The 17,312-nt window shown below is 48.5% G+C and overlaps 1 protein-coding gene across 1 annotated transcript in view; it reads left to right on the top strand.

Moving 5' to 3' along the window:
* Positions 1-16,725, top strand: part of LOC105455134 — a 173,940-nt gene extending 157,215 nt beyond the window's left edge. Inside the window, exon 6 of the mRNA XM_011698216.1 lies at positions 16,163-16,725. Within this exon, the coding sequence (XP_011696518.1) occupies positions 16,163-16,291 (129 nt within the window). The 3' untranslated portion in view covers positions 16,292-16,725. The remainder of the gene's footprint in view (positions 1-16,162) is intronic.
* Positions 16,726-17,312: the final 587 nt, after the last annotated feature.

Below are 17,312 nucleotides of genomic sequence, written 5' to 3'. Positions count from 1 at the left end.
GGGGGGGGGAGAGAACCGAAATACAAAGGCAAAGAAGTGGGCGGAAAAGAAATGTGAAATGGGGATGGATGAGGGAAAGAGACAGCGAGGCAGAGCCAAATTTTAATTTCGTCCCTGACAAAGCGAGAGAGGCTGCTCTCTCCTCAGGTCCTTCAGGACCACGGTATTCCATCCTTCAGGATCATTATATCGCCAATTAGAAGATAGCGAAGCACGGCGTCGCCTAACAAGCTTCCTGGAGGAAGGGAGAGAGAGAGGGAAAGCTGGGTGGCCGGAGGGGAGAGGAGGACACTAGCAGTGAGGGCGAGGACAGACCTACTCTCGCGTCGTTATACGACTATCGCACACCCGATGCGGCGCGCGGTGCGGCGCGGAGCACGGAGCGGAGCGGAGCGAAGCGGCGCCGCGACGCGTCTCACGTCTCTCTTCGGCACCGCCGCTATAAAATATTCACTGCAACTCGATGCTCCTGACCGGGGCCGGCGCCGCACTACGGTATAATTAAGACGCACGTGAGATCGTCTTGACGATGCCAATTGTGTTCGTTACGGGATAAGGGTGAGCCTCGGTGCGCGAGGCACGGCTCTCGCAGAGGGGGAGTGTATATCGATCCGACTGCGAGAAACCGAAATGACAAAAGAGCGAAATACAGCGGGTGAACTCGATCGCAAAAAGAGTCTCGTTTCCATCGTTTCGCGCGACATGACATTATTCGTTTTATAAATAAAATAATAAAATTTATAATAAAATTTATGTAATACTGTAACTGCTTTTTTTATCTTTAAAAAATTTTATATGGAACCTTAAAATTTTTTACAATATACAAATATGTAAATTTTTGTGTGTACATGCATTTTTCTTATCTCTCATGAAGTTTTTTCGCATTTTATTTAATCGCGTATTCAGTTTTATGACAAGTATCTCACTCTAATGTTTAGGAATCGAAGAAACTTTTTTTATCAAGGGTAGATTTATGAAAATCTGTGCGTTTAAAGAATAATAATTTTATCGTGCATTCGTCAACGCGGCAAAGGCACAGCTTCGGCGAAGTTCTCGATCGTCCCTCGAGCCGTCGTCCTTCTCCCGGAAACAACGCGAATGTATACCAAAGGAATCGCCACGCAGGAGTCGTTTCGAAGTCCTTCGTGAAGGGAAGAAAGAGAGAGAGAGAGAGAGGAAAAGAGAGGGAATCGACGTAGTAGCGCGGTAGCGATACACTTTTCTCCGTAGGCAATATTCATAAATCACCCTTCAGATCGCTCCCGCCCTTGCCGCGTTTCGTCCCCCTCCCCCTCCCGGTCCACCTTCCCATCCCTCTTATATACGCTTAGAATATAAGCGCTAGTTTTTCTTTTTTCGCCGAAGGGATGCAGTGCGCGGGGGTCAACTTCCCGTCCGTCCCTCCCCGCGCGATCCCCCTCGACCTCGCGGTCCTCCTCACCCTCCTGAAAATCCGTCGAAGGCAAGAGGGTGGTCGGCGAGACGAGAGGGGAGGGGGAGAGAAGAGGAGGGGAGGAGGAGTGTGGTTGGAAAGGCGCGGAACCATAGACGAGGAACGAGTTAGTCCTGCGGTGGTGTGGGACTCGCTGAGAAGGGGTGGTCTCAGATTCTATTAAGATCTCAGTAAGTCTTGTTACACGGGGAGGCCACGCCGCAAATCTCGCAATAAAACAGCCACCGGTATAACACCGATTCGGGGGACCGTCGTCGTCTACCAGCAGCCAATCCCCTCCCCGGTCGCTCCTCCGTCGTCGGCGACGTCGCGCGCGCGTTTCTCGTACGTACACCGAAACCCCCCCGCGGCGTGTCCGGAGAGCAGGGGGGCAGAATTTATCTGCGGCACGCAGTATTCCGGAAGAGGAAAATCTCTGGTAATCCAAGCCCGAGACCGCAATTAGCTTTTTAGAATCGTTAACTGTCTAATTCGCCATTCAATTTTCGCCGGATTTAAACAATAAGAAATACTTGCAATTTTTGTACATATTCATGTTGATACATATTTTATATACAACAGTGGCAATTCCTGTCGCAATGAAATTTACAGGCAAATCTCTGCACTAAACTTTGTCCTTTTCTTGAGTTAACATATCTATTATCTTCCAAAAGTTGACAGTAAATTCCCATACAAGTCATCTAAAATTTATGCTTTCCCAGAGAATAGTTTACGAAAATCATCGTCTTAAGACTTGATCGAATCCATTATTGCGAGTATCGTGCCACGACGGCATGAAGGAAGCAACGAAGGTGCAATATCCTTCTTTCGCGCCAGATTCTCACGTTCTCGCACTTCATCTCCCACGGAATGCCGATTATGGAGAATCAACGAGAGTATTGCCTGAAGGGAACGGGAGAAAGAAAGAGAGATAGAAAGAGAGTGTGCGTGTGTATGTGCGAGAGAAAGAGATAGAACAGGCAGAGCGCACCGAGCGTGAGGGAGGATCGCGTTCTCCAGCCGAGGGTCCGAAATCAATCAAAACATTAATTGAAAGAGCCCAGAAGACAATGGGGCCGGCTCGGCTAAGGCGGTAGGTATGGATGGTCTTGATAATCGAAAGATATCCTGGCCAATAGCCGGTAACTCGTCGGAGCACACCGAACGAGTTGGAAAAGGAACTTTCCTCCGGGCTGCCTTTTCGCGAAGGGTGGAGAGGAAAATTCGCGGCACGGAGTCTTGGCTGGCCGGTTGGTGAACAGCGAGAGAACGGAGAGAGAAAAGAAAAAAAGACGATGAAGAAGAAATAGAGAGAGAGAGAGAGAGAGAGAGAGAGAGAGAGAGAGAGAGAGGAAGGGGTTACAACCTGAGAATGCCCGACGATAAAGTCCTTTTCCTCCGTAGTCATCGCATTCTTTTCTTGTAAATAACGTCGTTTACGCGACGATACGGCCAGGCGATCGTCCCCCACGCGAGGGGGCGAGGGGGAAGGCAGGAGGGACCCCCGCGACAAATTCGATTATCCGAGTCGATACAGAGTCGATCCGGGGACGCCCGGCGTTAGCTGGCTGCTGCCGCCGGTGGCGCGGCGAGTTAATGAACGCGCTCTCTATTCAATTGTTGACCGGTATTATTAGTACCGGCGAACGTTAGCGCTTTATTAATTAACAAATCGATTTCGGTCGGTAGCGAATGCTAATTATTCAACATCGGCCCCGGCATTCGGGTGCCGCTGCGAATGGTTCTTTAATGAGTGAAGCTAATTGTACGAGGTAGCTCTCAATAGCGTCGCGCCGAAGGAGCAACCGTCGAGCGGCCGATGAAACTTTTAACGATCGATAAAAGAATGTTGCGGAATTTCGCGCCCAGTGTCGTCCGCGTTGTTTCTGCGCCCCCCGCAATTCGCACCATTGAAAGTACCATTCCGCCCCCTCCCCCTCCGCCACATCGATCCGTCGATCCCACAGCTTATAAATTTTTCTCTCAGTCTGTTACGTAGTTAAAACTCCGCCGCAGCAATTTCGATTTCCCCAGATCGTTTCACAAGTTCAAATTCAGCTCCTCTCTGTCTCTCAATACTCTCTTCTACCAAGTCGTGATGCACTCAGTACCGGGGTCGGTATTTCCGCGGCGACGCGTGCGACATCCTAAGTATACAAGGGCACCCACCGTATGGAGAAAAATCTCTCGCAGGGAAAGGACATCGGGGCCGACGCCCAGAAGGACGCGGCACTGCCACCTGGCGGTGTGCCCAAGGACCCACGAGAAGCTTCAATCGCCGTAAAAGCAACCCCCGTCCGACTTAAAGAAGACGACGGGAGGAGAGAAAAGGGCGAAACGAGAGAGCGGTACAGAAAAGAGAGAGAGAGAAAGAGAGAGAGATAAAAAGAGGGAATGAGAGAAGAGGGTATCGCAGAGGGGGGGGGGGGGAGTAAAAGTTAGTAGCTCACCGAGGCGGAGATAGAGTCCAGGCCGGGGGCTTGATAGACCGTCCGGGGCGTTTGGAAGGGATGCGAAGAGCAGGGGGAGAGAAGGACAGGGCGCGATGGTCAGCTCGCGAGATACACGTTCGACGGTGCGGCCGACTTAAGAGGATTACATTTGATATTTCGATCGGGCAAAGTGGCTTTTTATTGGACATTCGCCGCGGAATTATCGCTGACTCGTGTCGAAAGGCATTACGCGCGCCCCGGCGTTATTAAATTATAGCAGCGCGGCCCGCTAGCACGCTATAATGTCCAGAAAACGAGGAAAATGCCGTTTGCGAGAAAAAAAAAAAGATCTGCTTTGCCGAAAGAAAGACCTCTATTTTTTCCACACTCGCGACGAGTAATTTGCCTTCAAAACTTGTCGGGCCCTCATTTCGAAGTTTATACGAGCGATGTATAAACGTAAACTCGGATTCACTTAAATTAAATTTCTTTCTACTACTTCTAAACTAATTTATTATTATTACTATACGTGCATCAGTTTCATTACAATTTTCAGAAAAAAAGACACGCTGCCATTAAGAATCGCGTAAGCAACTTTAACCAATTTTTGCGAGGCGCATCGTGCGTCGCATCAGGAATCGGTAACGATTCGCTTGACTTTTTACGAGCAGCGGGGAAATTTTTTTGAAACAACAATGGCGAAGGCAGCGCGCGCGGCACAATTTCGACTCAGCAACCTGCGGTAATAAACCGGCGAAATAGCGGCAGTAACGGCTAGAGCGTCCAACAACGGCGGCAGCGGCAGCAGCAGCAGCAGCAGCAGCAGCAGCAGCAGCCAGCCTTTCCTCCTCTTTTAGCCCGCGAGGCTAATTAGCCGCGGTAATTTGTCGGTGCGAAACAAACGCGTGCGCCCGGTCGAAGGTCTCGGCGCTCGCTCGCACGAGCTTTCTCGATTTATCCGCGCGCCGCGTTAGCCGCGTACCTACCTACCTCCACCTCCTATCGGAAGCGAACTTCAAACGAAATAATTAAGCGATTCTCTTTAGCCGGGCCGGCTAACGAGCCCGCCGCCGGCTGAAACTAGTGCCAATTATCGGCATTCAAACGGACGAGTACACGCGGGTGGCCGACAGTTGAGACGTTCTCTCGGCGGGACGTCGGGACGGCGACGGCGACGGCGGGGGTGGAGGAGCAGACGGAGTAGGAGGAGATGGAGGAAGACGGGAAAGAAGAGGCGGTAGGGGGAGGAAAGGTCGCTGATGAAGAAGGCGGCCGCGGGCCTTCGAGGAACAGGGCGGGATGCGCTCGTCTCGGACGGACAGTTAGCTTCATTATTTCGACTTCAACCGACGTCCGACGACATATGTGGGAAATAAAACGTAGTTACGCGGCTACGCGAGGAGGATGCATCTGTACCTTATTTCGCGGAGGAGGACGAGGAAAGGAGAGGAAGATTGAAGACGGCGATATTTCCGGTTTTCTTTAACGAAGAGATTCATCGGCGCGGCATTTATCCGCGGCTTGAATTTTCTTTTCAATTTCTTCATCGGAGGTGAAAGCGTCTGATGCTTCGACGCTCGATAACTCGCTAATTAAGATTCTAATTAAATTTCCGCTAAGTAAATGGAGAGCGTACGTTACGCCACGAAAGAAAGGTCTCGCACGTGTTGATGACATAAATTTTTTTTTTTATGCATAACACGCATCTTTTTTTCCAATATTTAAACTTGCATCAAGGAAACATAATGGGCAATGGAAATTCTGTTACAAAAATTTGGAAAATAAAGCGACTAATTTTATCTCGGATAATTCATTGGTCTAAATCGATATATTCTCTCTTTTATATATAGCGAAAGAGTGTATTCATAATTCGCTTATCTCTCACGTAATAGGCTTTAAAATAAATTCCGCGGAGCTATATAATAATGCGCTATTTCGACGAATCGCTCGCGAGATTGCACCTAGCGCTAATCTTCGTGAAAGCTTTGTCACGCGCTACAACCGGCTCGGTACTGCATATTGGATGACGATATCTCGAAAACGATTCATACATAGTGCATTGTGTAATCTCATAGCGTTCTGAGACAACTATAAGACGGTTCAATGAAGAAACGCAGCTCCATTTGCCATTTCTAAATGAATGAAATTACCTAATCGACTTTTGGATACGGTGCAATTTCAATTTTTCGGGGCAAGAATGTTACCTGAGAGCGAGGAAATTTAATCTAGAATTTAATTTCGCGCCAATTTTCTCTTTCACTACAAAAAAAAGGAAGCGCACATCGCTTTTCGCCGCGGCGAAGTGCAGCATATCGACGAATAAATAATTTAATTAACCGCCGCGATAAAAACGTATTAAACGTCTCTTTAATTTTAATTAAACTCGAGGATTGGCGTCAATTAATCGCGTTCCCCCCGCAGGTCGCGCGCGCGCCAGTCGATAATCACGCGCCGTTACGACGATTCAGCCGGGACAAAGGAATCACGAAGTGAAGGAGGCTATACGAGTCATTTCTAAGGATGCAGTTAATCCGCGTCGGCTAACGGCTAACGGCAGCCCTACAACGGAATCGCCTTAAAACGCGACCGGTAATTGGAACAGACGCGCGTCGGTCGATGAGAGACGCGCGCGGGACCCTCGCGGCGGAGACGCGGAGATGCAAGCGCGCGAGAAGGGGGTGAATGACTATACAGAAGTGTGCCAGCGCGCGTGCTTATCTGCCCAGGCTAAAAAGTAAGACAGTTTATAATTAACGCGAGACTCTCACGCGACTTCTTTAGCAAATGCACGTTCATTTTATACGCCGTCTATATATATACGCGCCGCGATCTTATCTCTCGGCGCGGTTTTATTTTCTCCTCTCCTCTCATCCCACGTTCCGCATCCTGTGTTTCGTAAATGCATTTCGCAACGAATATCACGCTGCGCGTTTCAACGCGAGATCGAGATCGATAAACGCTACCTACCGCCGAGCTGAGTAATTACACCCGGATTTTTTACACTTGAACTAATCAAATCTCGACGCAATCTAGAGCTCTTATCAAAGTCCCATTCCATTTCCCGCTCGCCTGTCCATTTCGCCCCGATCCCGAATCCGATTGTGATCCGATTGTGATCTCTGATCCGCGTTACCTGTCAACAGTCGCTGGGAAAACGGCGAAGGCTTCGTCGCGCGATGCAGCAATCTTTCCCGTTTAAGCTCTCCGCGTCACGTGGCACTGCACAAGGCGCACGAAACGGCCACCAACTTCTGTCCGCGGATCGTCTCTCCCCATCGGTGATCAATGATCGGTCGATCTATCGAAACTCTACGCGAATCGCTCTCGCGAATGATGTTCTTACGGCCGCGCGCACCCTCGAAATACGCGAGGACGCGAAGCGCGCGTGAGGTGAACGTGCCCGTTCGAGCGCGGTGTCCCACCGGAAGTACCACGAGACCGCCGCTTCGGCGGTCGGCTGTAAACTGCCGAGTGCCGCGTGCGGCCACGGCACGCCACCGAGAGTGATAAATCCCCCACCATCGCCTAGGCCACCCTCTCTCGACAGCCTCCGCCGCCACCGTCGTTCGTGATACCCCTCACGCGTTTTCCCCACCATGGTCGCCAATGCCACCACCAACGGGCTACCCCTCGCGCGTTACCCCCTCACGCGCGTGTGTTCTCTCTCTCTCTTTTTCGCCCTCTCCTCGCACTCAACCCCGGCCCACGCTCTCGTTCGCGCGCGTCGATCCTTCAACTATCCGCGCTCCACCACACAATTTAGTCCCTCTTCCCCTCCCCGTTCCCCGCACGGCATCACGCCGGATGTAGCCCGATTCGGAATAGCGGCCGCACTCCAGTCGATTAGGCGGCGCGTTTAGGACGGCGAGTTATGAGCCCTCGATTTCCAACGGCGACGAAGAGCGCTAGGCGCACAGAGGGGGGTGCCTCGATTCGACGCAAGGGGATGGAGAACGTGCCGTTACGACGTGCCGCCGCGAAGTGAAGACGACGGGCGAATTACGAGGGGGATATCGATTATGGTATACGCGCGCGCCGATGTTTGTTTCTTTTTAATTTCGCGCCTGTCGACGTCCCGCGGAGGGTAAGAATCGACTACGTCCGCGGGAAACTCGGTAAGGGACGCGCGCGATCGTAATCAGGATTGAATGAGGGATCCAATTATCAGCGATTTAACATAATGAATACGTAATGAATCGATATCTTGCCGACTTAATCGCAAATGCAACAGAAGGGCTAACTTAAGTAAGGGAAAGCAAAAATTGATTATATTATTTATGATCCTCTAGAAGAACCTCGTTCGTTATTTTTTATATTAGCGACATTATTATGCGTAGTTATTAATATGACGTAGTTCTCAGAAAATGTATTAATCGTGTGAAGAAAGTAACTACGAACTCTACTAATAATACAAAATTTCTTGTCTTTTAGTATTATAATGTACAAACTAAAAAAATCTATTAATAAGTCAATCGTTGAATATACAAAAGATTTTTAATAACTTATATCGTTATGGTTGTAATAAACTGTCTTGTTTCGGCAATATTTTATAATTTACGAGGCAAAAAATGTTTATTATTACGATGATTAATTTCGTATGATATAAAAATAAAATAATATAAAAAAGCTCTTTGTTAGTAATAACGATGTTACATTGTTCATCGTGTTTTAAAATTAATCCTTTTCGAGGAGAGGGAAGAGAGATAATGAGATATAAGTACAAAGAGAGAAAATTAGATATAAGTAAAAGATGCATAATATATAATAAAATAAGTGCAAATATGGTACAGCAGTATATATGTAGTACGTGAGAGAGATTATGACGTAATCATTAATTATTAGTCAATAAATAGATTGGCAGTGAGGCTAATCGAGGTATACGAGAGGGCTCCGTAAGATCCTTCTAAGGGACGATCACGTTCGCCGACGGTCGTGAAATAGCTGTGGAGGATTAACCTCCGGCGTGGCGCGTCTCGCTCGGCGGGATACCCCCCTTGGAATCGCCCCTACGGATTCCATCCCGCCGCACCACCTACAACACGCGAGCCGATGCAGGGGTAGTGTATCCCCACCGCGCGCTTCCAAACCCTACCCCGCGGACACGCGGCTCGCCACCCCTACGAAGCCACACCTCCCATTACAAAAATTACACCGGTCGCTGATTTAGTGTTCTGCGCCGATTCACGGTGGCGCCCGTGCCGCGAGGGGGGTGCAGGAATCGGTGGAGGAGGAGGTGGCGGGGGAGGAGGAGGAGGTAGTAGGCAAGGAGCCGCGAGAGGGTTGCGCGGCGCGCAGGGTGGGGACGTAAGTAATGAAAGGGTTGCCGCCGGCTTCGAGAATCACGGAATCATTCGCCAGATTAAATTAGAAAGGCTACAACCTCTCCTTTTTTTTTTCCACTCCCATATATACCCCGGGCCCGACGAAATGGATTAAGCCATGCTTATCGCCCGCCGCCGATGGCCGCGGCGGTCTCTTTTAATTACAGGCTGATTTATGACGTCACGTCTATCGCACGACCGCCGGGAAGTCTAGGTTACCTCTCAGGAAGTAATGTTTTTTTCAGAGAAGAAAAAGAGCCTCGCGATCTTATCCGCGGTTTTCATGCTTGTATTACTTCTCCTCCCCCTCTCCTCTCCTCTCCACCGCGTGTTAATCTCGGCGTCGTTATCAGAAAAAATAGAGGGCAGCTCCTATACTCTTCTAGCGGAAAAATTTCCGACGACACCGGTCGTAAAGGGCGCTTTTACGCCGGATGGTCTAAAGAGGCACTACGGTAAGTTTCGAGTCCCGACGGTTTCTACGGCGAATCTTCAGACCCGAGGTAACAGTCAAGTTACCGGAGTTGTTTAATATTGAAAATTAAAGAGTTACGGCGAATAAGTTTCGCGGGAGTATAAATAGGTAATAAAACTTCATTTGCCAATTAATCTCAGGTGCACTTTAACACAGAAATTTAATTGGCGACTTAATTACCGCGTTATTGAACGCCGTAAATTAAAAACGCACGCCGATTTACCCGAGATATTTAATATCATATTTAATATCGAGAAAATCGAGAAAAGAAACCACGCGCGACGAAAGAAAGCTGATGCGCGCTCGTGATTTTCATCAGAGACCGGTATCGGCTTCAGAGTCAGCACAGGGAAATCCCTGGTCGACGGATAGAGAGAGAAAGAGAGAGCGCGCAACGCCCGGCGGCATCCTCGTATATCGTCGCAAATCCAAAATCACTATACGACGTTCGATAATAGTTCTCCCACGAGTATCGCGAGATGCGCGTTTCCAAAGCCTCATGCCGTCGTTCGCCGCGCGGAGGAGAGAACGAAATGCGAGGCGAGTCCTGAAATTGCAAGAGGTGAGACGGGGCGAAAAGTGAGAGAGGAAGAGGTGGCGGGAGGGAGACAGGGATATCGCGTGCACTTGTGTGTGTGTATATTTGGATGTGTGTGCGTGTGCATAGGGGAGAGGATGTGTGTGTTTGTGTTAGGACGAAGGGCAAGAGTGGAGCGGGCGGTAGGGCGGGAAAGAGGAATGGGGAGCGTACTAATCACTTCTACGGACTTTAATGGAGGTTTTCTGTACGCCGTCTACTTTGTCCACGACTTATACTACTTCGAACCCCCGTTGGAGCTCGGCGCGCGGAGCATTTGATAGAAAAAGCGGGCGGAAAGTAGCGTTACGTGTATTAAACTAAGCGGGCACTCTCTCGCCACGACCGCGCGGCCCGCGATGCCCTTATCTCGCGAAAAAGCATTTAACGACGCGACGCGCCCCGCGTCGCGCCGGCGCGACAATAAATTCGCCGCGTTCGAACTTGAAGAAGGCGACACACGCGCGCAACTTACAATGCTTCATGCCGGTACGATTGCAAGAGGGAAATAGTAGCTCTTCGCGCGAAAAGAGCTCCGCTTCTCTCAATTCGGACTCTATGAGATAAAATCGATAGAAAATCCTCGATTCCTCTTCGTTATTCTCGTAATAATAACGAGAAATATTTTGTTTTTCTTATTTTATTTCGAAGATTTTAATCAATTTAACTATTTTGTATAGAATAAAAATTTACGTTAGCGTTGAGAATCCTAAACGACGTACTTTGCGATTCTCCAATAATTGTTCAATCTACCTCAATATTTGCACGCCGTGTCGGATCCGTTTAATTTTTCACGAAAGTCTCGAGAAACTGTACGTCGTAGTACTCGGGAAGGGGAAATATATTCTAAATCTGCGCTCTCTCGCCTGTCCCTCGCACCTGCGCGCGCGGAAATAACCACCGGGGGATGCTGTGTGGATTTGGAGTGACGCAGCCCCGACAGCATCGACGCTTCGCGCGGCGCGCGGATACTAAGAGCTTTTCTGGAAGAGCAGGGCTCCATTAGCCGACTCGCCTGTCTTCTGAGTCCATTACAAGATGAGCCGCCATCCTCCCGAATGACCTTCTCCACCCGCCGCCCGCCTTTCCAACTCCCTCACTGACACGTCGCGATCTACACACACTGCTCGTAGATACGCAAACTCGCTCGTCTCTCTCTCTCTCTCTCTCTCTCTCTCTCTCTCTTTCCCCTTCTCTCGCTCTCTTTTTCTCTCTTCTCTCATCCTCTTTCGCCTTATATATACATACACATATATAATATATTGCGCCAGACCGTAAACACGACGCAATTTAAAAGATCAATCCCGCTCTTCGACATAAAGGAACGGCCCCGCGTTCCTGAGGAATCGACGAATGCGAAACGACCGCACACAAATTTCGCACGGGACCATTTTCCAATATTGAAGCCCTATCCGCAACAAATAACATTTACTACTGCGAAAACACACGCGGACTTAAATAATACATATATCTTTCGTAAATTTCTAATTCGCGCAGGAATTAAGCATAATCAATTTCCATTTCGCGTCAATTTAATTTACGCTCAAGTGAAATTGAGAATCTTCGGTTTTTTGGACCGCGTGATACGAGTCTTCCTATATCCGGTCGAAGGTGTTTATCGTTTCCGTGCAAGAAACGGTGGCGGACGGTCTTATTGCTCGCGAAAACGGCATGGACGCGCAAGAAACGCGGAGCAGGATCGCTGCTCCTCGCGTGTTATTCGCGATAGAGAATATACGTCGGAAAGCGGCGAGAGAGAGAGAGAGAGAGAGAGAGAGAGAGAGAGAGAGAGAGGAGTCGAAGGGCGGAAGGACGAGAGAGGGATGCCGGTGCCAGATGTACTTAAACTAAGAGCGCCGCTCCACTGCGGCGCGGCGCGGCGCGTCCCCTGATTTATTCACTCCGTGAAATTTTTACTCCCTCCGCGCCGGGCCTCCGCCGGCGGGCCTTCGCGCTGCCCCAAACCGACATACGTCTTTGGAGTTGCTATGCGCGCGAGGCAGCACCACGGGCCATCTTCCCCGAGACTTCCACGGATAGCTCTGCCGCGTCTCCCGAGGTATTCCCGTGCCGGTAGTACTTTTCGAATAGTAAAATCCTTCGAAATTCTACGTTTCTGCAAAATTGTCGTCTCACCGCGCCGCCGCGTCGGCTTCCGATACGTTCCGGGATTAATACTTGATCATCTCTGTGGATATTAACGAATTTATTCATAATACTGCTTCTTTTTTTTAGCACGTGATATACTACCGCAAAAACGAAAAAAAATAATATGAATGATTGATCGCGTATTATCCATACATCGCGTTTCATCTAGATGTATACCATATAGTGTATATTTTTTTCATTGTATATCGTGTATTACTTATAAAAAGAAAGAGAGAAATAAAAAGCATTTGTTATTCCTAGGGCAAGCCCTCTAAGAATAAAATGACAAAAAAAGAGAAAAATTAAAGACATTTGAAGAAAAAACATTTATAAAAAATAAACTAAACGAAAAGAAAAATAAGAGAGAAGAAATGAAATAAACATATCAATAAGCATATTTAAAATAAAAGAAAATAAAAAGAAAAAATAAAAGAGATTAATTAATGTAGAAATAAAAAAAAATGCTGGCGCATAAAAAATTGAGCGTAAACATGGGCTCGAAAATAGATGTAGACAGTATTTTCCGAGTGATCTTTATGCAAAGTAATTTATGCTAAAACGATGAAAAAGTAAATGTATAAAATAAAATATGTTAAAGAAAAGTGTAAGATAAAATACTTGTACTTTTCAAGAATTTGTTTTTCCATTTTAAAAAATCACTTCTTTCTTGGGTATAACACCAATATACGAATGTATTGTCTGCATTTATTTATTTCGTTATACGGAGAGCGAGCGAAAAATAACTGAAAAATAAGCGAGGAATAAGCGAGCAGCCTCCTGAAGGATAAGTATGACTGTTCAAATGTAAGCTCCGGTTCGCAAGCAGTCTGTCCTTCCGGCAATCACTTACCGGCTAATGCATTACTTGCGAGAGAGTATACGAGCACTCACGCGATTACATACTCGTCAAGTATCTACCTCTCGGTCGTATCTTCGGATTCTTCTATCCGCGGTATCCCATCGGCATCCCCGTATCGCACCGCGATAGTACGACTGCGGTATCTCGCGCGGCGGGAACAACGGTTACAAGATACACGTGTCAATCCCCAGACCGACGTAAAACTTTTCCTATCCTCGGCCGAAGAAGAGGGGCCAGAGGGAGGGAAAAGGAGGAGGGGGGAGGGAGAAAGAGGGAACGAAAATCGAGCGCGCCCTCCCGTTACACCATCGGGATGATCCGCGTTCGCGCGCGAGTGCGAATCGCGAAATGCGGAATAATGGAGCGGCGCGCATCGAGGGTATTTGCGAGACAGTAATGAATAAATTGTTGGACGCGCGCGCCTGTACAACGGCGACGGCACCGAAAAGCCAGGCAGACAGACAGGCGGGCAAGCATGTGGGTGGATGGGATATTGCTTAGCCCGCGCGCGCGCGAGACTAGGGAAACCCCTCTTTCCTATATTATTCTCCCTCAACCTCTTCAGATCTCGTTCAGCGACTGCGCCGAGTGACGCGCGAGTGTTCAAGTCATTTCGATGTTATACTTTCGGCGCGGTTATACTTGCTCCACGTTCTCCGTTCGGTTACGAGAAAGGAAGAAAAAAATACGATGCGACGGACGCAATATGCGTTCCTTCGTGATACAAGCGCCGCGGTAATTACCGGTCCGATCGGCCGCGAGGGAGCAACGTCCAGGGTCATTAGCGGAACCTAATCGGTGACAGTTAAATTCGTAATGCGATGCGGTCGCGAAATCGATTACTTCGCCAAATAATCTAAATTCGCGCGGGCGCGATCGCGAATTTCCGAATCGGTTGATCGATCGATCGGACGATCAATCTGATTATCGGTGTCGAAACGGGGCGAGTGCAGTCCCGCTCGCGCTTCCCCCCCCCCCTTCTGCCTCGTCGCGACGTATGCAGGATTAAACGCATGCTCGAAGCCATCGGCAGCCGAGAGACAGGTAACTCTCCACGTCGGGGCGGCGTATGAACGAGATATCCCCGACCCACACCGCGCCGCGCCCGCCGGCAATAATTGCCTTATTGACATTAATAAAACGAGCCCGGATACCGACGGCCATGTCATCGAGAGCCCCATAAACGTCCGTCCGTCGCGTGCACGCGACGCATACGTTCACCTTCCCGTCGCAGAAAATCGTATATTCAATTAGCGTAAGCTGAAGATTTTCGCAGTTCGACATTGCGTAATCGTAATTTTGATCTATGTTACGCATCGATTGAAAAATTATAGGGAATCAGGTTATAAATCTTTAACTGCGCTTGCTTTTTTGGAGACGCAACAGATTGAACTGCAACTGTTAGTAAATTATTATTAAATATTCCAATTCGAAATATAATAATGAATATTATCGAATAAAATCTATCGCACTATATACTTTTGTATCTTACACTCATTTTGATGATTTCAACAAAATTATTTTCAGATTTGTGTGTAGCTATAGCTAAATTTTTATATATATCAACAAACCGTTCCGTTGTATTAACTTAACATCTGTGACTCGAGTATCACTTGGTTCAGCACAAGTTAGATGACGAAAATTGTTGGCGAAGAGAAAGGACGAATAGAGGATGCCCGAGCCCTCCGTCGCGAGGACCGAAAGGTCGACGGGGGAGCCGGGTGGTGCGAAGGGGGTCGAAGGAAGAGAGGAGGAGGGCGGTCGGCGATATTTCACCGGTTTCGCGTGCAGGCGAACTTTAATAATATTCGTTCCATCAGGTATAGCCGGCCTCATATTAAGTCGGTCCGCGCGAACGAGGCGCCGGCAGAGCGGTGGAATATGATGAGTGGAGGGGGAGGGAGGGGGGAAGGTCGGAGGGTGAAGAGAGGAGAAAAGAGGACGCGTGAGGTGGCACGACGGAGGAGGAAGGAGAAGGAGGAGGGTGGTGGTGAAGAGAGGAGAGGCCGTGCAGAAGGATCGAGGGTGGAAGCGACCGAAGGGGGTGGGCCGAGGAGGGCGCAGAATGAGACGTGTAATAAAGTGAGTTTTTAATTTCCACCAGTGCCGGCGGTTGGCCGCCCCGCGGGTAGGGGGTTAGAAGCCCACGGGTTCGCCCCCGTTGCCCATGCTCCGGGCTCTCGCGGCCTGTCGGCTAGTATTACTAGATAAATCACCCAACAGGCAATAACCGCCCGTTCCACCCCCGCGGGGCCCCCGCTCCCGCTTTGCCCTCCCCCTCCCCCCGCCGCCGCTACCCACCTTCGGATCTCTGCTACCGACAGCACTGATACGCGACCGTTCGACGCTAAACGCCCGTCCTCGCGTCGCTCGGAGGAAGCGAGACGGCCGCGAGATTTGACGCCGGTTCCCCCCTCGATTCGATCCCGGCGAACTTAGCCCTCTCGATTGTAGGACCAACCACCGAGTTACTTGTGACTTTCTCCACAACACGCGACGATACATTAAAAGAATGTCCGCGGCTTCAAGATATTACATCTTGAACGCTGATTCCAAATCTTCTCATGATAATTATATAAATCTTTCTGATCTATGGCTTTTATATTGTAGATTGCTTTGTAATATAGTATCAAAGTTTAAAATTAATATTTTATAAACTAATTCCTAGTGCTCCAATTTTTCATTGCTTGGGAAATCGCATTAAAAAATGAAACTTACAAAAGAGAGAGAATAATGCAAGTTTAATAAATAATGTATAACGCTACTAGAAAATATTTATTTTATAAAACGTAACTCACCATAAAAAAATGTTTACGTTACAACCTAATTTCATTTTTCTTTGAAAAAGTTTTTAAAATCATTTGCTTCGCACTCGATATGCAAATTTCATATTAATGAGGGATGTTTTTTTTTTACAGGATACGAATACGGACGAGAAACTGAGGAATCGATTAAGTTTCACTTTTAACTCGCTGAAAGACATCGTATATAGTGACGGCACGTGCGCCAAGGTAATCGTTATAGCATCCTCGCCACACGGAACGTAAGATCTTCGTTTCCGTCGCGCTTATGATAATCAACCTCTCCGCAAACGTTTGCGTTTAGTGTTTTACGGCGTTGGATTATACGCTGTGAAAACGACGGCTGCAAGAGAGAGAGAGAGAGAGAACATAATGACGCTTACGATCAGACGATAATAAACGCAATAGCATTATCATAATTACGGCGGCATTAGCCGCGCGCGATATTAACCTACTGCCAGCATATAATGCGTGCACAAACTTTAGACGTACGCACAGCTCTTTGGGAAAGCAGTGACCCTGAAATTCTAAATGTCAAAGAGAGAGGGAATCCTTACAATCTGTTACACTTGACCGAGAATCACTTCTTTAAAGAAACTCGCGATATTCAGGCAAAATTATAAGTTTTATTAATTTTCGATCAGATGAGATGAAAGTAAAAATTTTCTTTCTTGCACTGACGCCTAATTTTCCTTGTATCCACGGATATGACGGATATAAACGCGACCTTCCCAATCCCGACCGAGCGATGCGAACGATCCGAAGCGTTTCGGCACTTATTGAGACGATATTTCCAGGCGGATTTCCGCGCAGCGACGCGCACTACGGCCGCGCGTCGGTCGTGCGGGGACCGTAAAATTTTGTCAGAGAACGCAAGTCTCGCGGTCCCTCTCGGGACCGACCTCTGAGAAAATACAAGAAGTCCCCCGGGGGAAACGTTACGGCTGGCGCTCGTAAGTTTACCGCCGCCGACAAATTAATGTCCCTGGATTACGGAAGCGGACCGCAGGGAAAGATTTCCGTCGAGGGCCGTCGAAGCCGTTTTCAAAATTTACTTTAAGCCGCGGCTACATCCGCATTTCCCCGTCGCCCCTGCTCCCTTCGGCTCGCTCTCGCGCGCTATTGCGAACGTCTCGCCTTTCGGTACATCTGCAACGTGTCTCGAGTCCTCCCCTCGCTACTCCACAATTTAAAACATGAAATATATAAAGGATCAGCAATAAGAACTCGTGTGTAAAACGTTTAAAACATTAACATCGAGTGACAC

The sequence above is a fragment of the Wasmannia auropunctata genome, unplaced genomic scaffold (genome assembly GCF_000956235.1).
Source record: "Wasmannia auropunctata unplaced genomic scaffold, wasmannia.A_1.0 LD335921.1, whole genome shotgun sequence".
NCBI lineage: Eukaryota > Metazoa > Arthropoda > Insecta > Hymenoptera > Formicidae > Wasmannia > Wasmannia auropunctata.
This window is presented reverse-complemented; position numbering and strand designations above follow the sequence as displayed.